Genomic DNA, 23,616 nt, shown 5'->3' with positions numbered 1-23,616 from the left:
GTGTCTATTATGTGCCATGTTACTCCCCCCTAGGCACTGGTGATACACAAATGAACAAAATAGACAAAAATCACTGGACCCGTGGAATTTAAATTCTACTGGAGAAAAAAGAAAGAAATGAAAAAGAAAACCATACAATGTATCAGATAGTGATAACTGCTATGGAGATAAAATGCAACTGGAGGCCGGGAGGGGAATTGTGATTTTAGATAGAGCGGGCAGGAAGGCTTCTCTGAGATGCTGACATTTGAGCCCTAAGGCAGGAGTCTAGGGCTTCCCATTTCAAGGAAGAGAGGATAATCAATTGCGTCCAATGCTACTGACTAGTCAAAGAAGATGCTACTGAGAACTGACCATGGCAAGGAGCTATGCAGAGGTCACGGACAACCTCAGTAAGAGCAGCTCTGTTGACATAACAGGAGTAAAAGCCTGATACTGCAGTCGGTTCACAAGAGAATGGGAGATGAGAAAATGGTGACAGTAGACACACAAAGCTTTTTCAAAGAGATTTGCTGTGCATGGGAGCAGAAACATGAGGCAATAGCCAGAGGGAATAGAAGGATGAAGAAAGGATTTTTGTTTTTTTGAGATGATGAGAGAAATAATAGCATGTTTATATACTGATGGGAAAGATCTGATTAAGAGAGTAAAGTTGATTATGCAGGAGGGAGAAGGGAGAATTGCTAGAACAGGGATCTTCTGAAGATGAGAGGAGATGGGATGCTATGCCCAAGAGCATAGGAGTATAGACAGTTCATCCACAATATGAGAGAAGAAAGAGCAAACAGGCACAGAGGCAGATACAAGGGTAAATGTAGTAGTGGGAGCTTGTGGGATTTCTCTTCTATATTTTCTGTTACTTTCTAACCCAAACATAACGCTTAGTTTAAAAAAAAAAAAAAAGCCTCCAGGATTTTATATAAACTTTATTTAGTAGCATCCAACAGAGAAAAATAATCACCATAATATTTGTTATTTATTGTCTTGAACATAATAAATATTTATTGCAACTGAATTAAAATCTATTAGTGTTTATTTTTCTTAATTAGGTTGGTATAATATCTGTTTTAAAGTGTGATGATTCTTTCTAGAATGGTAAATGGGCAAATAGCAGATTTATTATTTACCATTGTAATAGTGTCCTTTAGGTGGACTGTTTCATTATTAGTTGATTTTTCAGGAAATTTGGGATCTTTTAAAAAGTTATAGAAACCACGTTGCTTAACAAATTGAATTTTAATTCCATTCCATAAAGGCTTTCTGATACTATATCAGAAAGGATATAGTATAGAGTCGACTGAATGTATCCATTCAGTTGACTGAATGAGGATTTTCTTCAGTCAACTGAATGTATTCATTCAGTTGACTGAAGGGGATTTTCTCCTTCTGCAAATCCCTCTCCATAAAAGTCTTCAAAACCCAGCTCAAAAAGGATGTTCTCCAAAAGAGCTTTCCTGATTAGACCATTCAGTCTCGTTCACTCATTGACTCCCTGTCCTCTCAATTCTAATTTTCTAAATTTAGAGACCACTAATTTATATTGACTTACAGTTTCGTTTCAGTGTTCTTTTTTTTGCGATATGTGGGCCTCTCACTGCTGTGGCCTCTCCCGTCGCGGAGCACAGGCTCTGGACGCACAGCCTCAGCGGCCATGGCTCACGGGCCCAGCCGCCCCGCGGCATGTGGGATCCTCCCGGACCGGGGCACGAACCCGTGTCCCATGCATCAGCAGGCGGACTCTCAACCACTGTGCCACCAGGGAAGCCCCGTTTCAGTGTTCTTATGTGAGCTTTATGAGGGAGGACTCTACCCTAGTTTTATTTATACCTTAATTACCATTCCTCCAAAAACTAACCAACCAACCAACCAGCCAGCACTTCTTGTCCCAGCACTATGTCCCATCTAAAGGGACATAATATATACATTTTTAAATGTCCAGTTCGTCCAGTAAGGTTTCTCAAATTGAGTGATTCTCTCCTATCCCCAATGATTACTGATATTCTTTTCCCTTCTTAGTAGATTCTAACTACTATAGTTATATATGCATGTTAAGATTTGTAACAGCTAAACAAAGAAAAATGCTTTTCTATAAGACAGAATTAATTTTTAAAAATCAGAAGTCCACATGTAATATTTTCTCCCCAGAAGCATATACTTCTCAATGGGATAGAAGTAAGATGCATGCCAGAATTTTCACTTAGAAACATATAAAACTGTCTCCATGATGACCATACCTGATTCCGAACATACAGTGAACGTAGTTAAATAAAGCTCTGCGCAACATGGTTGTGTCAACATCCTCATGGGTGGCCATAGTGTTATACGTGAGATTGTAGACCATGCGGAACTTCTCATCAAGAAGATGTCCAATGTCAGAATAAAGTCTGTTCACCAGGGAGAACCCATGATTTTCCCAGGTATAGTCCTAAAAACATAAAATGTATCTCCAATTACAAAATGGTCACTCTCCATTTAAAGTCTATGTTTTTAAGTGTAACTACTGAAGCAAGTAAGTGGAGATATTTCAAAGTCCGTAATTCTTTCACTAATTCCAAGTTTGCAGCTTTACCAAGAATGCTTCACATCAGTTTGTAGATGGGAGTGCTGTGCTGTTTCCTCGGTGGGTCCAGGGTTTGGCACACTGGTGATGAACTCTGGTTACCTCCTGTCGTCAAGTACTATGCAAACTATGCCGTCATTTGGAAGGACCCCAGAAGACCTTGGAATATTCCTATGTGACTAAACCTACTCAGTGACACGGATGGTTAGCAGATCATATGAAGCAAGCATGGAGGAGTCTGTCTTTATTCACACTCATTCTCTTTTTATGAACCACATCACTACTATGGCTCTTTTCTAGGGCTGGGGAGGGGCTGGCCCTTAAGCCCGTAACTACTGATGTATATGATTTTATTACAAAATGCCTTTTTATTATAAATGTGAACATATCACTCAATTTCCTCCCTGCCCTCTCCGAAAAAGGACATTAAACAACTATCATGTAATAATGCAAGTAACTGAATAAAGCAGTTTCCTTTTGCCTTCTAAGGGGGTTAATGTTGAAATAATAAACCATCAACTGGGACATCAAATCAGACAAGGCCAAAAACTAGGTTAAATAAAGATAGTTACAGATTCTATCGAAATGCTCTATTAATTTATTTAGAAGTCAATTTATTTACATTTCAACATTTCACAATTAAAATGACAGTATCTCTTCTCCAGTTTCTCTGAATTAAAGGCATCTGATACCTGAGCTCGGAATGTTGGCAAATGCTCCTCTCCTCGTCTGGCAAAGTCTTCATACCCAAAACCAGGGTCTTCGATATATCGGGAGACATCAGATGTTATAATCATGTCATCCTCAAAATCTAAGGACAATAATGAACAACCTAGTGTTAAGGAAACCATACGGAGTTAGAACAAATGAATCAGCTTCGTTTTCCTCCACTTTTTCATTTAGCTTTTCCATGGCTTTCCAAAGTGACAATATTGACTACATGGCTTAAATTCACATAAAATACCTTTACCTGACGTTTTGAATACAATTTCATTACCAAATATTGGCAATCGTAACATTCAGCTGTAGTTACCCAGGCAAAAAATTGACTAAATATCTAAATAGTAGTAGTCAAGGATCAATACATGTGTTTTACTTATTTAGAAAAGGAAGATAGCACAGGCCTTTGAATATAAAGCTTAAAAAAATTTTTGATCTTTCCAGGGGATGAAGTAGGATGTGGGGAAAGAGAAGGGATGAGGTGAAAGACCACTTAAAATTGAGTTTAATGTTAAGATGAATTTTATTAAAATCAGATGGTGTTTCATCTGGATGTATTCACAGTGAAAATTAGTTCAATAGAGTTCATTTTTAGCTTACAAAGAGGCATCCAGGGAGAACTTGTAAGGGTTCACAATAGGGAGGAAAGTAGACTTTTGGGTACCACTCTTATTCCCTTATTTGATTTGGGTGCTAGTTAAACAGGAAGGATCAGTTTGTGTGTAAAGTTCATTAAGTTTTACACCAAAGATACATGCGCTTTTCTGTGTACATGAAAACAACAAGGTATACAACATATGAAGTAAACAATGTGCTTCTGAGACTGTGATTAGAATATTATCAAAATGGCATTCAGAAAGACAGAAGACTATAATAATATATTAAGACAGTTGACTTCTGTATACTTGATAATGTTAAAAATTTACCACTGAAAAATTGTAAATGCCCAATGCATGTTAATTTGATTTAAAGATAATTCTTTTTTAACTTATTTTTTTTCCTAGGTTAGTCTGTCTTTATAATTACTCTTTTTCTGATTTCAACCACTAAAAGGGAATGAACAACCTTTATTTACTACCTTCTACTCTAGAAAATGAACACATATTTTTCAAAATAAAACACTAGTTTCTTCCACATAAAGAACAGCATTTTCCTAATAAGTGTTTTAATTAATATTAAGTAAATTTAACATTTAATAAATAAGTAAATATTAAATAAGTAGTTAATAAAACAATTTTGTGACATAATAAAAATTATAATCCTCAAGTGGACAGTCTTGAGAAGCTTAAAATACAAGTGCAATTACAGTAATTCATCTGAAAGACCTAATAGACTAGTAGTACCTGAATTATCTTTAATCTTTGCTATTCATGAAAATCCTAGCAATTATTCTTTTCTCATGAGTTTTGACCCTTCCTTAGTTCCCTTGGCATGGACTAATTAGGGTGCTTAATATAGGCAGGAAAGCTCAAGTGCCCAGGCTACCCAACCTAGGAAGCAGCTTATTAAAATCTTACGTAACTTATTACACATAAAGAGAAGAAACTAGCATTTGTTGAGTACTTACCATATACCAGATACTATGCTATGTACTTAATATCTATTTTTTCATTGTTTCATTAATATGAAAAGAAATATATACCTAAGAAATAATATGAAAATAAATATATACTTAAGAAATATATACTTAAGAAATAAAACTAACTGTAAGTTACTAATACCATTATCAGTACTGAGTGTCAGTAACGAATACAGTGTGGGTTAGTTTAAGATGATGTGGGAAACTTGTACACATTAAACTACTTAAACTGATCTGAAGCTTTTAGGTGACTTGCAAAGCTCAGGCTTCTTCCCACCCAACCCCACAACCACTGCCCTGTCTCCTTGTGCTCCAGCCTCTGTTCAGATAAATAGAAACACTTAAAAAATGGTGTTTTCAATGCATTCTCTCCTAACATTTATGGACGACGTTATGCTTTCCTGAATTCAGTTCATCACATAATAAATATAAATGAAGCCAAAAATGTAGTAGCAATCACTGAGGCTGCTATGAAAACTAGGAGTCTTGTGGGTTAAACCAAGACCAGTGAGTAAGTCTCTGATAAATAAGTTCTATAAACTTATTTTATTTATCAGTTCTATAAAATAGTTCCTCTCTTGAAGTGATCTTCCCCCTACACTGTACAGCCGGGTGGTCTAATTTGGCGGACATCGATCCTGGAGTTGACTATTACACAGCTGGCTCCTTTGACTTTGCTCTTAGCTTTTGTTTTGCTCATATATATTTCTAAATTGTCACAGGAACTTTAAACATTTTAAAATAAACAATAAAGAGTAAAACCAAATATGATAGAATTTTTCCTACAAATAATATCCATCTATTCATTTTCAAATTAAGAGTCAGTCAAGATCTGTATTCTAGACAATTTTGTCCATAGAAGGAAATATACAAAGTTCTCTCACACTACAAATATTTTTTTCCTAAATTTACCTTAAGAAGTTAAATTAAAAAAAAAAGTGTCTGATCGACAAATATAAAACTCTAATCTTAATTCTATCTAAACAAATATTTCAAACTCTGGACTCAAAATATTATTTTACATATTACTTGCATTCTTCTGCTCCCAAGAGGTGGCTACTAATATACTACAGAAAATACTGGGTTACAGTAATGGAGCACCATTCTAACTTGGAAAAAAAAAACAAAACAAAACAATAAAAGCTAGTTAACTCTGTTATCAAGTTACAGAATTCTCCCCTTGTAGAACAATTTAAACATTTATTTTCTCCAAGAGGTTTGAAAAACTATTCTTAGAATCTCTGCATGGACTCTAAAATGCTTTTATCACACTGATCAAACCAAGAAACTTGTTATAGGGAAAAATAAATTTCTATTTCCATTTTAAAACGTAGTAAGTCTATAAAAATAACTCAATTAGCCACATACTGAGTCATTTTTCTGTTATCTTTGTGTGACCAGCAAATTTAGTACTGGGAATGGTGAAGAGTTAATAATGAAACAATTTATTTCCTTGAATAATTTATAAATGACGCAGCCTTTTCTGTTAAAACCAGAACATAATTTTTGGCTAGGGTCTAAGACTTGCTAGTCAAAATTCACTATAGAAGCTAGAAGTCCTTGCTCAAGGGTCCAAGAAGGTAAAATATATTTTCAATACTAAAAAAAGAAACCTAAAAGAAATAAAACATTTATATGTCCTTTAAGCTCTAATGGTCTTAGAGAAGCTTTAAAAAATTAATGTCTATGCCATGTTTCACCGCCATTCAGCTCCAAGTATTTTCTAACCATTGTAACTTTTTCTTTCACTCTGTGCTATTTAGAAGTATACTGCTTAATTTTTAAACACTTGAGAAGTTTCCAGTTATTTTTGTTACTGATTTCTAGCTTACTTCCATTACAGTCAAAAGTTATGCTCCATGAAATTTTAATCTCAAAATTTGTTGAGATTTGTTTTATTAACAGTATATGGTTGACATTGGGAAATTTTCTACGTGCACTTGAAAAAATGCTGTATGTTGCAGATTGGGATATAGTGTTTTATATATGTCAGTTAGCTAAAGTGTGCTAAATAAGTTTAAATACTCTCTGGATTTTTGTCTACTCACTCTTTCAGTTATAAAGAGGTGTATATTAAAATTTTTCATACATACACACAAAAATTAATGTCTAAAAGTGAACAGATATTACTAACCTTAATACAATTACATTTTAAAATATTGGTTTACCTAGAAGGCTCATTACTTTCCTTTGTCCCATTTGTTTTCCCTGGATGATTTTTATAAACAACGCTTTTGATTTTAACTCCCAAATATATGCTGATAACTTCCAAAACTTTATCTTGAGCTTAAAACTCTCTCCTGCTCAACACTTGCTGCTCCAAGTGTGGTTTGCTGACCAGCAGCGTGGGCATCACTTGGAGACGTGATAGAAATGAGGCTTCTCAGGTCCTGGCCCAGATGGACCAAATAGAAATCTGCATTTCAACAAGATTCCTCAGTGACTCAAGTGTACATTAAAGTTTGAGAAGCACTGTACTAGATGTCTCCAGACTGGAAGCTTTAGAGACATCACAACTCAACATGTCCAAAATAGGGCAGGTTACTTGCTCTTTAAGGTTAGAAAGGTCATCATGATAAGGCCTCTACCTACCTAATCAGCTTCCTCCTCACATTACCTACCTCGTGAGTTACGTCCTAATGCAGAACCACTTGCTTCTGCACCCAGCATCCTGTTTCCTTACCACCGTGCCTTGGCTCAGGCAGGTATGCTGTTCACCACCAACTCCCCATCCCCCAGCCACTGTCAGACTCCCTTGCACTCAAGTCTCTAAGATTTAGCTTCGAGCCAGGCAGCTGGAGGAAGTCCTCCTCTAGGACCCCTTCTGTCCACACTCCTCCCCCACCACGACTGGGTCCATATACCCTTCACATTCTGTCATGTATTGTAATTATTTCTTTCTCTTCCACTAGCAATGAGAGCCCCCCCAGAGGGCAGGAATCATGCCTTATTTAGCCTGGAAAGCTTAGTACCTACCATCCTGCTGAGATTACATAGGGTACAATAAATGTTTGTAGTATGAACAGTAAATCAATAACCAAAACAATAAGCTTCTTTATATTTGGCATTTCCTGCTGGTTAGAAGCTCTGAGAAATTATTACTAAATATACTCAGTTTGGTAGATAAAATCTTTCATAAAAAAAATCATTGGGGAAATGATAAAAGGGGTTCTTGTTCTTCCTGGTAAAACTTCTGAGAGCTATTGGTCAACGTTATATTTAACAAACATAGCCAAATCAATTACCCTCAGGATTTATGAGACTCACTAGCTTTATGACTAGTCATTTGGAAGCCCTCTTTTAAACCAAGGGAACTGTAAAAATAAATGTTATGTAGATTGATGACTTTGAAGGGTTTAAGCTTTCAAAGTCTACTGAGTCTATGCTATTTTAATAACATTTACTATGTGGTGTTCAATATCTTTTTTAGTCATAATTGGAAAGTTTCCCTCCTATTTCAAAGTCTCTCAGAGTATTAGGAAAAAAGTGTGTTCTTAAGACTAGAGCAAAGAAGCCTAGCTTTTAATACAGAATGAATTCCTCCAAATATAATCTAAGAAATGACCTAAATAATATATTTTTATAAAATTCCAAAGGTTTCTCCAAAGAAATGCAAATGCAAGTGCAGTATAATTTTAGAACTAATCTGGAAAAAAGTGGCAGTGTGAGAACAATCCTCCCACATAACTCCCCACCCACAAAAAAGGCAGAGATATTTCTTACAAATTACATCTGTCAAAACAGAATTTTACTTATCATTAAAAAAAATTACAAAAGTAGGATGGATTAAATATTCCTATCTAACCTTATAAGCAACTGGTCTGCTCTGAAAAAACATTTTATTCAGGATAGAATATGAACTACAAAACTGAAGTACCTCTCAACTGAATCTGAAATATATTCAAAGATACACCAACATAAGAGGGGAAGCAATGGCATCAGGGTCAGGTAGAGGAGAACTAAATTAAAGGAACGTGGTAGTAAAACCGTTTGGACATATCCATATGGAAAACACTGAAGGTGGTCTGTCAGGGTTCTAAGAACAACTAAAAGGCAAAGACAGTGAAATAAAAAAGCACCTGAATGAGGAAATGAATGAAAAGTATCTCCAGAGACCACAAAAAGACTTTCTTTCTTCTCCTTCTCAAAGCGAGTGGTCATTTCTTCCTGAGATGCCTCTTCATCTTCCCTTTCTTCTTGAAGCCTTTTCATTCTTTCCATTAAGGCCTCTAGCTCACTTAGAGAATCGACGATCTGGAGCCAGAGAAGATAATACTGGGTGTTATTAATATTAAAAGTTGTTCCAGTCAATGTCTCCTTCTCCCAATGTCACCTTATGCATAGTGGCACTAGCAGAGTTATTAAGTCCCTAAGTGGGTTTTCCAGTAACTCCAAAGAAAATCATATGACAAAAATCAAACATTTTCAGAAGTGTAGTGTTTCTGCTTCAGGTATAAATACAAAAAGTTTATATGAATGGATTTATTTAATCTAGAATTCTAGAATTTGCTATATATTAAATTACATTAACACTTATTTTGAAAATTGAGGCAGCCTTACGATTTGTAATCTATTTGCTTTAAAAGCTTCCTTAAGACAATTCAGAACTTCAGGTACAGGTTAAATTTTTACAGTAATAAAAATTATACGAAATATTTCAAGTACATAATATCCTGTTTAATCAGATAAATTCTCTAGATTTTTTTTTTTTTTTTTTTTTTTTTTTTTTTTGCGGTACTAGGGCCTCTCACTGTTGTGGCCTCTCCCGTTGCGGAAGCACAGGCTCCGGACACGCAGGCTCAGCGGCCGTGGCGCATGGGTCCAGCCGCTCCGCGGCACATGGGATCCTCCCGGACCGGGACACGAACCCGTGTTCCCTGCATCGGCAGGCGGACTCCCAACCACTGCGCCACCAGGGAAGCCCTCTAGATATTTTTAACGTAGCAAGTTAAAAGGCAAAGTAGTAAAGAAAACAGTTAAGAAAACTAACCCCAAAGTTGCTGCCTGTTAGAGATGCATTCTCTATGTTGTTGTCATTAGCGAGATCACACACACAGAAATTGTTGACTGATATTAGCCTGAATCCATTGGAGATTTCTGGATCTCTTTCTGGATTGATGCCACTACCAAAAACAAAGCTTGCCAAAGCATGATAATGTGCCAGTAGGACCACAGCATGTACCAGTTCGGGCAGAGACCAATTATTTTCTCCAGTTTTGACAAGTTTCTGAAATGAAAAAGCAAATCAGAGTAAAAGTGAAAAATCATACAATGCTACAAAGCAATTTTAGAAAGTATGGAAAAATCTATAAAATTTCACATGTCCATTTATAATACTTAAAATTCCCTTTAAGCATGTTTCATATATTAAAGATACAGCTTTGCTCAAACAATGTTACATTAAACCTATCTAACCTAACAGCAGAAGTATGTCGTGGCTTCTCTGAAATTCCTTATATATACAATGGAACTTCTGCTTCCAAAGCACTTTTACATATTATGCTATTTTAATAAGGTATTTTAGAGAATCCAAGAACACTGAAGCTACTTTAAGTAGGGAAGGGACTTTAAAGATTCTCTAGCAAAATCATTCATTTTATGGTTTTAAGGTAGAGACTCTACCTTAAAAATCACATAAAAATTTATTCAGTAAGTTAACTTTTAGTTATCTTTTAGATATCTTCTCTGACGGAGGAAGAACCTATAGCAGATGAGAGAAACTGTAGAATACTAGCTCACATTTGAAAGGACATAAAGAATATCAAAGCACTTTTTTATACGTTATTTTACTGGATCCTCCAGATGAATGATGGAATCGTAAGTGAAGCCATTAAAAGCAGTAATCCCTCCAATACCAATTCCAGCTGTTAATCCGTCAGGGATCCTCTCCCATCCATCTCTGTCTATCTGTCTGTCTGTCTCTTTCTCAGTGGATGTGTGGGGATATGTCCTGCTGTGCCTTCACCCCCCCCCCACCCCACCACAAATGTAAAACCTTCATTTGTTTCACTTCACAGCTAAAACCCAAAACCAAAAAACTGCTTTTGCCTTACTCTCCATTATTTAACTACACACAAATTTAATATATGACCAAAAGCTCAGGGGAAAAAAAGGGAAAATCAATCATATTCTACCACTCTAATGTAACTTTTACATATCTTCTTTTATTTTTATAAGTAGTATTATATAATCCGAGTATACATACATTTTTCTCTGCTTTTCAAACTTTTTGAAAAGTGCAATGTTCATGGGGCTCCACTGTCTTCTATTAATTATTAAGCATGGGCTATATTGTAGCCCAGGACTATATCTCCATTCCCTTACACTTATCTCCATTCCCTTACACGTTCAAATTGCTATAACTTTGTTCATATTTTTATAAACAATCCCTAATAGATAATAAAAGTCTGAGAGTATGCATATTGACAAAAGTTAAGTTTGGTTTAACTGGGTAAATAACTAACAAGATGAGGAAAAAACAAAACAAAACAAAACAAAACCAAGGACATTTCTATGCATTAGAAGCAGGGATTTTAAATACCTAAGGCTTCTACTGATAGTGATTTAGATGATGACTCCTACTTATTGAATAGTAACCAAGTGCCAAGCACAGTGCTAAGCATATTATACAACAACCTCACCCTGGAGGCCTTTCACAGACACTCCTTTTGAAGGGCAAGTGCTCCAGTCAATCACAGTTCTCTCTCTTATCTAAGTTCTAGTTTCTAGAGGCATGTAAGCATACACACACCAGTTAGCAAATCATTTTTATTTGCAAAACCACTTTTTCAAAATCTTAAAATTATGAAATGTTAGAACTAGAAAAGAGTTTAGAACTCATTTAATCTAAGTCCCTCATTTTATAGCAGGGTGAACTACCAAGGCCCACAGAAGTAAACTTACTAAAGGTCACAAACTTGTGGGTAAAAAAGTTAGGAGACTAGAACCCAGGTATCTTATCCTGCTAGTGCATGTTCTTTGTTCTATCTACTGCTTGAAAATAGGAATCAACTTTTCTTATAGCTACTCGCTAAAGCACTAGTATAAGCTAATTACTGATTACTTGAAGAGAAATATTCATTTACATTTAAATTAAACCCACTGACTTTCTAAATTTATCTTTTTTACACATATTAATACATTATTTTTTATTTTTCAAGTTCCTAATATGCAAGTATTTAAAATTAAGTCTTAAGTAAAATACTTAACTAAAGAATTAACTCTTAGTGAGAATCGTTAGTAAACTATTTTTTTTTCCCCGAAAGAAACACTCAGTACCTGAATGTGCTCTTTTGTGATCAGCCAGGGTCGGTGTGCTAACAGCTTGTTTATTTCATTAAGATTTTTCAGTCTTTGTGGTACATATTCCAAACCATTCAACCACTCAGCAATACCTCCTGTCTTTAAAAATTCATCCACATGCATGTTTATTAAGTAAGAACACTGATGTCTAGCTGCAGCCTGATACACAAAGAAAAAAGTTAGTGGATAAAATAGTCATGGTATGGTCTTATTCTACTATTACTAAGCCAATCACTGAGATAGAGTTAATTGTTATAGCTAATAATTCTTTTCTTACAAAATCCTCTTCCTAAAACTTTCATCACAATGCTGTCATAGATTCTTGAGTCAATACATAAAGCTGATACTTTATATAAGCTAATGTCACAAGAAGCCAATTACTTCCCATCCAGAAGTGGTACGGGTCAACCTAGAACCCATTTTCTATTTATGTTAAGGAAATACATGTCCATTTCATTATGGTAAATGATATCAACTGTATTCTACCTAAAAAGCAATAGAATCTCATTAACTTGTATGTACCAATTCAGAATGTATGCTAATTTGAGTATTTCTCGTACTCCCTTTGAGATAACTGTGAATCAGCCTTTTCTGTGCCCATCCCCCTATTGAGGTGAAACTGAAGCTCACTGACCCTTTCTTTCATATGTAAGCCAGTGTCAGCCTTGATAAATTGGTAAATCCACGCAAAACAGACTTTTCACCTCTCATTTCCTCAAGGCTGCTTCTCAGTTCAACAGTATTGTTTTATTCTATTTTCTACATCTTATTTCTCTCTTCATTGGTGACCATTCTAAGTTGGCTTTCGGCCTTACTGTCATCAAAACCTTAAGCTGAGTAATCTTTGTCAAGTTCATCATTTAATAAAACACAGGATGCAGCCCTTTTTTGTTGTTTAAAACTTCAGTGAGAGCATAAACAAATTAAACTGGATAAAAACTAACTCTTGGCCGGCTCTGCTCACTCTGCCAGCCCAGCCGTTCCACTAACCGCTCCAAATATATAGCACTTGCATCTTGTCTTCTTCTTTCCTCCAGCAATAGTCCAACTGTAGCACTGCTTCTACCCTTATTACTCCTGCTGCCTATCACCCCAATTTATAATTCTCCCCCTCAAACATTAACTAGCTAACTAGTTTGTACCAACTACTAAACTTGGAAGTGTAAGAGTTCACTTAAGAATTCGTCTCTTATCCAGAGCCTCCTTTGGTGCTGGCTGATACTTTCCTCTTATTTGGCCAAATTAGTGATGTTCATCTTGTAAAGAATGACTAAAATGGCACAAACAACCTGTTTTATATTAATAATAAAACAAAGCTATCAGGAGCAAAAACAAAACTTGTGGGCTACTAGAGATATTACTTTGGACCCTACAAGCATCTTTAATTATAAGAGATTAAACATGGAAAATGACTTTACTAATAATTAAATGAGAAACATTCAGTACATTGAGTGGCTTAAAGCATTCAAAATGTATCCAATGGACTTGGGATCCAAAAGTCCACAGGCTTTTTCAGTTCTTATTTCTACCTAATTATACTTAGCTGTGCACACACATATAATACTAGGAGGGAGAGGGACCAAGTGAGGATGATGTCACGTGAACACAGCGCACCATGATGGCGATGTAGTGCCGGTGCGGTAGAGGAAGGGGGCCGTCCATGCGCAGCATGTAGAACTGGCTCCTCAGGAAGGACTCCAGGTACTGCGTGTGCAGACTCATGACCTGGGTGATGTTGTCCAGGCGACCGGATGTAGAGTATTCTTCCACAAGAAAGTTAGTACGTTCATCCACTGTGTTTGCTTGGACAACCTTCCAATCAAGAAACAAAACAATATCATGATTTTTGTAAACACACCCTTGGTTTACATACATTATGCCACGATTGAAGCAAATGAATGTTCTTTTTATATTAACAGACACTGAAATTATGTAGTTGCTCATATTGGAAACAGAAATGAAAAAGAAAGCCCATGCATTTTTGGCTCTGGGACCACAATTTATTAAACAACAAATGTCAAATTATCAAACATTATACACACAGCTATGAAATTGGAGAAAAGAAGCTCCCATCTGCTTTGCCAGGCACATAAGGCAAAATTGGGGAGGCAAAAGCACTGGCATCTGATTACATATATTTACAATTTTATCTCAATAGCCTATGAAGATACTTAATCACTATATCTTAAGACAAGTATTTTCAGACTGATCCTTTGCTTTTTTCATTATTCAACATAAAAAAGCTTTCTGCAGTCTTTTTAGGGACAAAGAAAAATATGATAATTTATAGGAAAGTGTTAATTGAAAAATTAATAAGGACACTAGAATTCCTATTTTGAGCCCATCATATTAATTACTAAAAACAAAGTAAATTATTACAATGAACATGCTGCATTGGAGAGAATCAAAAGAGCTTTCTCAAAAATAGATTATTTACATAGAGCTTTATAAACAATGACAGCTCGGGTGTCATACCAAGAATTGGCTCCGAAGGTGTTAAGAGCTTATTAGCACCTCTTAGAAGGACCATGCTCTGTGGGAATTAATACACATCAGATGTGTATTTCTCAGATTGGTTCATTATTTATTGGTATTTTAGAATTAGAGTTCTAGACCTAAGAAGAATGTGTTCCTTATTTTAGATAAGGAAACAGACTCAAGATTAAATTCAACTCATACAGCTATTTAATAGCACAGCCCGGTCTAAAATCTAATCTCCTAAAGTCCAGACTCATGGTCTTTCCAAAGATCCACACTGCTCTTAAGAAATTCTGTTTACTTTTCAGGGCTGGCTTCACAGTCTGAAAATAAATACAAATTATACAAAGACACTACTGACTGAGGAAAATTTAATCCCAAAGGAAATGTAATGTTTGAAAAGTCTAAATTGTGAGGAAATGTTAATTACAATGGTGTAAAAAAGAGGCAATTCCACTTTGGCTCATTATAAAACCAAATATATTTCCATTTGCCCATTTCCTCCCATTTTGTCAACTACAGGGAACCAAGATGATAGTTAAAAATATGATAGGATCAAGATAAACTACATATAATTAGGGACAGAATATTTGCTGTTTTTGTTTTGTTTTCCAGCAGCAGATTCTTCTGTTTAACTGATGCCTAAAATACATTAATAGATTCATATGATGCAACAGAGCCTGAAAACAGCAGCTACTTCTGCAAACCAGATTGTCTTCAAATACGTACTGTGTAAATGGCTGTGTTTCAGGAAGTCTTTATATATATATGAGGCAATCACTCCGCTAAGAGCAACCCTGTGCTCTATGAGGGAAATAGGACAAGCACAGCAGTTTCTCTAATGAATGGTCACCACCTAGATCAGCCACAGTCACTGAGCTCCTGAAACACTACTGTTAACTTTGGAGTTTCATGTAGATGGTAAGGTCGCTAAAAAGGCAAATGAACATGATGGAATTGCTGACTGTGGCAATGGCCTGGCATGTATCCCTTCTTTTAAGCGTTGCCTGAAACATAATAGGTACTCTATAAATATGTGTTGACTAATTTCTGAACAATAAAGAATAATGCTGGTGCTTTAAGATAAATGATATCTTTGCAGCCAATAGTAAATCAGTATATGTAACCACAGTTAATATGAATTAATAACTCCTTGAAACAGAGAAAAACTCATTTAGTGGTCCTTAAACTTTTCTTAGCCCAAATATAACTTAGAGGCATCTAGGAATCTACAGGTCCTAAAGATTGCTGTGATCTTTCATAGAGATATATACCCATTAAATAGGTACAGAAATCTTGTATTGATTATAATCTCCTTTGTGTCATTTTACATCTTTTCTTTCAACATTTACCATCTTAACTTCCCACCCTCATCAAAGGTGCAGCTTGCAGTGGAGATTCTGTGACATTCTGTCCCACCAGAGACTTAGAACCAAATGAAAAGATTAACTACTAGTGATAAAATATCATGTTTTCTTCAACAGGTTTAGTTGGAAAACTCACTTTTTCATTTCAAAATGTCTTTTCTTAACATTTATGTAACCTATAATCACCATGAAACACTAGCCATTTTAAAACCTTAAACCTTCAAAATAATATTGTTTTATTATTGTTAGCAGCTTTATTTAGAAAAGTTATATTTGAAATCAAATATGGTAAAATTTATATTATTCTAACTTTGCAGTACTACCTAACTCCAAAATAAAAAGGCAGATTATCACACGCACAGTCTTTTAAGTGAAGTTGAAATGAAAACACCTCTGTGGTTTTCTGACATATAAATAAGAAATAAGAGCAAAACACAGGTTTACTTCCATGTTAAAAAAATGGAGATATTCTTTGACATAATTAAGCTACTTTTTAAATCACACTTTATGTATATTAAGACATCAACTTACTTCCTTCTCTGGAATAAAGGCACTTGGTCCTCTTGTCAAGGGTTGAGATACTCTGATTCTTTTATCCTGTTTTTAAAAGAAAAGTTTTATGTATTAATGATGACTTTCTATGTAAAGTTAAATCGGTGCAGATTGACTGCTGAGGTACTAAAATAAATGGAATAAATAAATAGAATTATGTAAAATCAGAGTAAGTGTTAGGTCTTGGTTCCCCCCACCCACCCCGCAAAACACAAACGACAACAACAAAAACCCCATATGGCCATTGCATGAACAAGATAATGGGACAGACAAGCTCCTACCACAGTGCAGGGCCCACAGTAGGCTCCCCAAATGTCATTTCCCTCAGTAACACTCTACAGCACCATAGATTTTTTAGCCCATATTTGACGTGACTGAAAACCATCAACCTCCCTAATAAAATCGTATCTAATAGTATACTAGTACACTGTTAGACCTCAATTTGAAAGCTAAAGGAAAGGTTAAATTCTAAGAGGATTACATACCAAAGCAATGATCTGATCTGTGTTCTTCTTTCTGAATAAAATAGGGATAAGCATATTTAATATAAAGTTTTGAAGCTTTAAGTAAGAAAAATGTAAACCTTGGAGAAGCAGAGGTTAATTTAATCTAAGAAATGTAGACTATAGCAATGCTTATTGCTCCACTGCTATTCTATTTAGTATTAGCAACTGCTAGATTGCCAGTGGTATGTCTGAGTGTTTATTTTTTTAAGTTTTTAATTTTTTTGTTAAATCGTTTTGGTGTCCCCATTCAATCAGGGACTAACTTCCTTCTCGGTACGCATGATGAAGAACTCTCAGGCTTTGAAATCCTTTTTAACCAGGAGAAGAGATAGGAGGAATGGCTACTTAATTTTCTATAATAAAAGTGATAGCCTAAGATTCTGAAATAGAAGCCCTCCAAAGTCATTACATAAAAATAGGGACTATGCCATGGTTTATAAATATTATAAAGACTGGGAAACTGAAGAACATGGGAACAGATGTCTGCTGGAAAGGAGTGTTAATATTAAGCTTGCCACCAAGCCCTCCTCAGGAAACTGCTAAAATGAGGAAGCAGCTCTAGGTGGTTCCTATCTGAGGATGGCAATAACTATTTCACATGACCTTGTGTCCTGGCCACAGCCAATTAGACCAATCAACACAGAAACTGATCTGCAGCCCACGAGTGCCTTGATGAAAAAAGTTCTACCCAGACAGAGCTGAGGGTAATTGGCTGGACCAGTAAGATTCTGGAGTACTAGAGTTATAGGAAAGTAATGTAATCTGACAGAGAAGAGATACAAAATAGCTCTCAGAAGCAGAGGCAAAGAGAAAACAATGAAGCAGCAGCAGAGTGGCATCAACAGATACCAGCCTCTATGGGAAAACCACTAGAGTTCCTACAGATTCGCAAGAGAAGAGCCTAATCATCTCTTCTTTCTCTCCCTTCCCCCTCTCTCTTTTTTCTCCACAAGGTGACCTGAATTTTTTTTTGTTCCTTACAATCCAAGAGCCTACCAAACACAAAACAGTTATTTAAATCCCTTACTTCATTAGGAAGCAGTCAGACATTCAACAATTCTTTGAGAACCTAATCAGATACTGTGATAGACTGAAGACACAGGGCGAGCAAAACAGATATGGTCCCTGCCCTTGGGAGCTTGGCACACAGTCTTCAACAATTTCAGGGTTCTACTGAAATAAATATATTAAATAATAATCATCTCAAACTGCTAATGTTTCAGAAAGAAGTAGGCATCTAGGTTATACTTGTGAAGTGATGACAAATAGATCTCTATCTACTGGTGAAGTACATTAGAGGATTCCATGTAAAAAGGAATAATTTAGAATTTCTAATATTGGTATTTCTTGTCTGCATCAACTATCATCTAGATTTACCTGGAAAAATAATTTAAAAGAAAATAACAGATTTCTTCCCTTTGCTAGCCTTAGTAAATTATAGAAAATAAAATTTCAAATACTCTCTATATAGTATAGCCTAATGCGCTAGTATGTGAAAAGCAATTTCCTTGACAACTGATCATTCCAAATAAACAAAGCAGCCAGAGGAACTGACTGTGAGGACAAATCACAGGTTTGAGGGGAAAAATATCAATAGGGAGATAAGTGGAGGCTTTTATTTATGTGCATAAAAATACATAAAATTCAGAGAAAATACAGGGAGAGAAAAATAAACTAAAAGTGTACAAAGGGACTTTGGAGAAAGAGAATGATTTATTACTAATATGATTTATTTATAAAAATCATTACTTGATATATTTATCAACTGAATTTACCTTTAAATGTCTGAAATAGTTATTTTGCCTACAAAAATATTTTCTGGAGTAGCAGAGAATTAAATCTGAAATACAGTTTCATCACAAATGGAACTGCACACTACTGCACTTAAAAGAATATAACATCTATTAATTTTAACCAATTGATAAGAAGCAACTGACACGATTTCATTTGTGTCAACATTCATTTGTTCATTTATTCAGCAAATATTCACTGAGCATTCACAATGTGCTAGGCACAGTGGGGACACAAAAAAGGAGTAGATTGGCAAAAATGCATTAACTACATCATATGATATAGTCCATAGCAGATGCATATACAAAGTGATATGGGAAGACATCATTTTATTAATTATCATTTACTTTGTCATTTTCCATTAAAGTTATATACAGTTTTCACTATTATAAATAATGCTATGATGAATATCTTTGTATAAAGAGATTTGGGGGCACATTTTGTGGTATTTAAGATGGTTTCTTTAGAAAAATTCCCAGATGTGGATTTACTAGGGTTTAGGTTATAAATCTTTAAAGTTCTTGTTGCATACTACCAATATGCTAATGGAAATGTTTTACCAATTCTATTTTCAGCAGCTGAGAAAATGTTCACTGAACCCACTAACTTCAAAAGTGAAAAACAGCCTTCAAAAACGTGTTTGAAACTTTTAATTGTATACATATTTGAGGTAAAATTCCTGAAGCAGAGTTGTGATCAGATCTGTGTTTTTAATAATACAATTCTGGGAGTGATGTGGTCCCTGGGCCAGAGACAAAAAACAAAAACAAAACAAACAAACAAAGAAAACAAAACAAAACCAAAAAAAACTACAAAAAAACACCCTAAAACAAAAATCAAAACAAAACAAAACCCTAGTTGGGAAGCTAGTGCAATAGCCCAGGGGATAGATGACGTGGCCTCACCTAAGAGAGCTATTTATACACTGAAGAGACGGGAAAACTAACATTTTAAAGTTATACCAGCATGTATCCTTCTTCGGTTATATTTTTAAAATGGCGTCACTATTGAAAGGATCAGTCTACTTCCAGCTTCTGTAAAAGAAGCATATTTTCTGGTGAAGACTCTACTATTGTCTCAGTTGACTGTGTTGCATATTTATATGAAGGTAAAAAAAATTTTTTTAACAATCAAGGCAGCTTGTAAATTCTCCTTAAAACTCATTTTCCTGAACGTTTTTTCCCCACCTACTTTCTATTTCTGTATCTTTTTAAAGTTGATAAAATAAAACACAAAAGAAATAGGATAGCACCATATCCAAAAGATTCCCTTTACAACCATAAGCTGGAGTTCTGGTCCCCTGTAATACCTTGTAATACCTTTCCTCAGCTTTTATTTCAAATTTAAAATGACCAAGGACTGGGTTCCTACTTTATTCATGTCCTGATTCACTTTTCTGAAGTCTCCAGACCTGTGTTGCCTTACGTGGCAGCCATCAGCCACATGTGACTACATTTAAATTAATTAAAATTAAATAAAGTTCAAAATCCAGTTGCTTAATCATGCTGGTCACATTTCAAGTGCCCAGCAGCCACACGTGGCTCTGGCTCCTACTGTACAGGCCTGTGCAGGCATCTCCGTCACAGAAGGTTCTACCATCACAGAAACGCTGCTCGAGACTACATCTGATTTTCTTTTAATCACATCTTCAGGCATTTTAATGCCTTTTTGAAATGTTAAATGACTGCTCTGCAGAGTTTTTGGTCTGATGGTCACACCTACTGAATCCCATAACCAAGCATCTTAATGTAATTGCAGAAATCCGCTCAACCGAATTGAGAGTGAATCCAGACAGAAACAATTCAGGAAAAGAAAAAAAAACCAAAATCAGCCAGTTCTGAGAATCTTTGTCTCAATGTCTGCACATATTACAGCCTGCAAAAAGATATCAAGGACTTTTTTTTCCCCCTTTTAAAAAATTACGGTAAAAAAACACAGAACATGAACTCTACCCTCCTAACAAGTGCACAGTACAGTACTGAAAACAGATGTCCAGGACTTTGTCATCTGGCATAACTGAAACTTTACACCCACTGAACAACAGCTGCCCACACTCTTCAGATCCCAGCTGAGATGCTACCCCTGCAATCACTGGCCTTCTCATCTCCATGGACAATTCACATCTGCTTCTTGCTAGGCAACTCTCCCCTAGCTCAGCTTTCCTAGCACTGAACCATCCAATACACTGACTTCTTTGAACACTTCTACACTCTTCCTAGACATTCCTTTTACTTCCTTCATTGACATTCATTCTCTCAAGTGAGCGTTCTCATCCATAGGTTCCATCTTCTTGATACAAACAAAACTCTACTGAACTGTTGAGCTTCACTATATTGCGGGGAGGAGGGTGGAGCAGATTAAGGAGAGAGAAGGGCATGTGATGTGAAAAACAAGCAAGCCCTGCAACTGACTGCTGTATCTTTGCTATTGAGCTCAGAGCTAGCTCTGCTCTGCCCTTCCATCTGGCTTTGGGGCATTTTGAACTGCTGGGGCATTTTGGAACCTTAAAATCAACATGTTTCAGACTAATCTCCTACCCTAAACAGGTTGTTCCTCACTTTCCTCTATAAGTTATAAATCACCACACAACACCAGTAACCCTGGCTCTGAGAGTTATCTTTGACTCTCCATCCTAGGAATCTGCATTCAAACAGCCGCTAAATCCTATAATTGCCTTTTCCCAACAAAATCTTTCAGTTACCCTTTCCCCAGCTCCATCTCAACCGTAAGAGTGTCTCTTATGCTGAGAAATATTTTCCCCTCACAGCTGAGAATCATGTCAATTCCAGGCCCTTGCTTTTGAGGAGATAACACATAAAAATGTAAAAAAAACTCGCAAAGTACAAGACAAAATAATATTTCATTTTAAACTTTTCTTCTGTCAATTTTCCCTAAAGCATAATAAAACACCCCAAACTGTAACAGCTGTAATATACTTTCTCAACAGATGCTACTCTTAATAGAAGAATTCCAGGGTTGTTCTATATTAGAAGTGAAAATAACCCATAGCTACACTAATTTTGAGGAATAATATTGCCATGTTTTCCTCTCTTAAGTATAAAGCTAATATCTTATCCTGGGGAATATGTGACTTTGATCATACTAGTGAATCTTACACAATGACCTTGAAATCATAAACCTTGTTTCTGTGAAAAAGTAAAACCAAAAAACAAGTCCTGGATTTTTTAAAAACTGTACTTTCCATTACAGTATCCACTAGTCACATGTGGCTCTTTAAATTTAAGTTGATTAACATTAAATAGAAGTTAAAAACTAAGTGTCTTGATTGCACTAGCCACATTTAAAGTGTATAATAGCTACATGTAGCTAGTGGGTACCAAGCTGGATTTTTCTATCATTGCCAAAAGTTCTATGGTACAGCACTGCTCCATAGCATTGATTAGTCTTGATTTCAGCTACTCAGATAATGCAAAGATACAAAATGGTTAAAAATTCAGGAATGAACATAAGCAGAATAGACAAGTATTAATGTAACTTCATAGAAATATAAAAATTATTTGGATAGTAAGACTGCAAAACCAATAAAACCAACAAATTAACGACGATGGCAGAAAAGTTGGCAGATGCCATTCTTCAGAGTCTTAATTTTTTTTTCCTCCCGGACCGGGGCACGAACCCCGTGTCCCCTGCATCAGCAGGCAGACTCTCAACCACTGCGCCACCAGGGAAGCCCCCAGAGTCTTAATTTGATGACAACTTTCAAGTCACTAACTTAAAAAGAAGAAAGGAAATTCTCTAAAATGTTGACTCATGTTAAAAATAAAAGGGGGTATAAAATATTTAAGAAATTTTAAACAATAGTAAATTTAATTGTGATTTGTCTTCAAATATCTTAGACAGCAGTCACAGTATTTGCTTAAATTTTTTTCCCATAAAATCCTACGATTTTAATCAAGAGAAAAACTAGTTATAAAATAAGAACTGATACTTTTTATGTATCAGTTCCATGTGTCCTAAGAGATTATTTTACAAGGGTTGTGATCCCAAGAATGCTACATAAGGAAAGTTTCTTTCTTCAGATGTGTTATTATAGCTGAAAGAAGTTATGCTTGAAATTCATCAGGTAAAATTATGCCTATTAAGTAATTATGTGCTGGAAAACAAAACACTAAAAGGATAAAGATGAATTATATTTAGAAAATTGCTTATTTTGACACTTAACTGCTAGGCAATTTACTAGATCACTTTATATAAATTAATCCCACTAGAAAATTATGTGGACGTTAGGAATTCTTAAAATTATGAGACTTTAGAGGTAATCAGCAAATTACTTGCCCCTAAAAGGCCAACTGCTAAGGAGAAATAATTGCTGCATTTTAAGCTACTAAATATCTTTAAAATAAATTATTCAATTTAATTTTTACATTTATCTTCTTTAGTTTATTTCATTAAAAATGGAAAAGCAAAAAACATACAAATTCTATCCATTAAAATGTAAAAGCTGCTTATGAATTTATATCTATGGGAGACAATAATATTGAGAGTAATGTGTATAATTAACTTTACATACAGACATTAAGAGGTTAAAAAAATGTGTTCAACATATAAAAAATTCTGGCAAAGCAGAAATTTGACTCCACTTAACATACTAATCCCTCAATTTTTGAAGATTTTTAAAGGTATCTTTAGAAGATAGTTTAATAACTTCAACATTTTTTAACATACTGTAATGACAAAATATCTTAAGTATAAAACACATACCCCAAATAAAAATTTTAATTGTGACCATAAGAAAGCTAA

General features: G+C 35.3%; 1 protein-coding gene across 2 annotated transcripts in view; it reads right to left on the bottom strand.

The window, feature by feature from the left end:
* The window catches only part of SESN3 (sestrin 3), a 67,102-nt gene that overhangs the window by 3,406 nt on the left and 40,080 nt on the right, over positions 1-23,616 (bottom strand). The window contains exons 1-8 of one of the 2 annotated variants that reach the window (XM_060018084.1): positions 17,044-17,058; positions 16,538-16,603; positions 13,776-13,973; positions 12,138-12,320; positions 9,850-10,086; positions 8,939-9,113; positions 3,253-3,371; positions 2,235-2,425 (exon numbers count right to left, since the gene is read on the bottom strand). In XM_060018084.1, coding sequence (XP_059874067.1) covers positions 2,235-2,425; positions 3,253-3,371; positions 8,939-9,113; positions 9,850-10,086; positions 12,138-12,320; positions 13,776-13,883 — 1,013 coding nt within the window. In that variant the 5' untranslated portion in view covers positions 13,884-13,973; positions 16,538-16,603; positions 17,044-17,058. Of the gene's footprint in view, positions 1-2,234; positions 2,426-3,252; positions 3,372-8,938; positions 9,114-9,849; positions 10,087-12,137; positions 12,321-13,775; positions 13,974-16,537; positions 16,604-17,043; positions 17,059-23,616 lie in introns of those variants that run through there. The other variant, XM_060018083.2, reaches the window with a different exon arrangement.

Source organism: Delphinus delphis, chromosome 8, assembly GCF_949987515.2.
Source record: "Delphinus delphis chromosome 8, mDelDel1.2, whole genome shotgun sequence".
NCBI classification, from domain to species: Eukaryota; Metazoa; Chordata; class Mammalia; order Artiodactyla; family Delphinidae; genus Delphinus; species Delphinus delphis.
The sequence above is the reverse complement of the archived record's forward strand: the minus strand, read 5'-3'. Positions and strand labels throughout refer to the sequence as shown.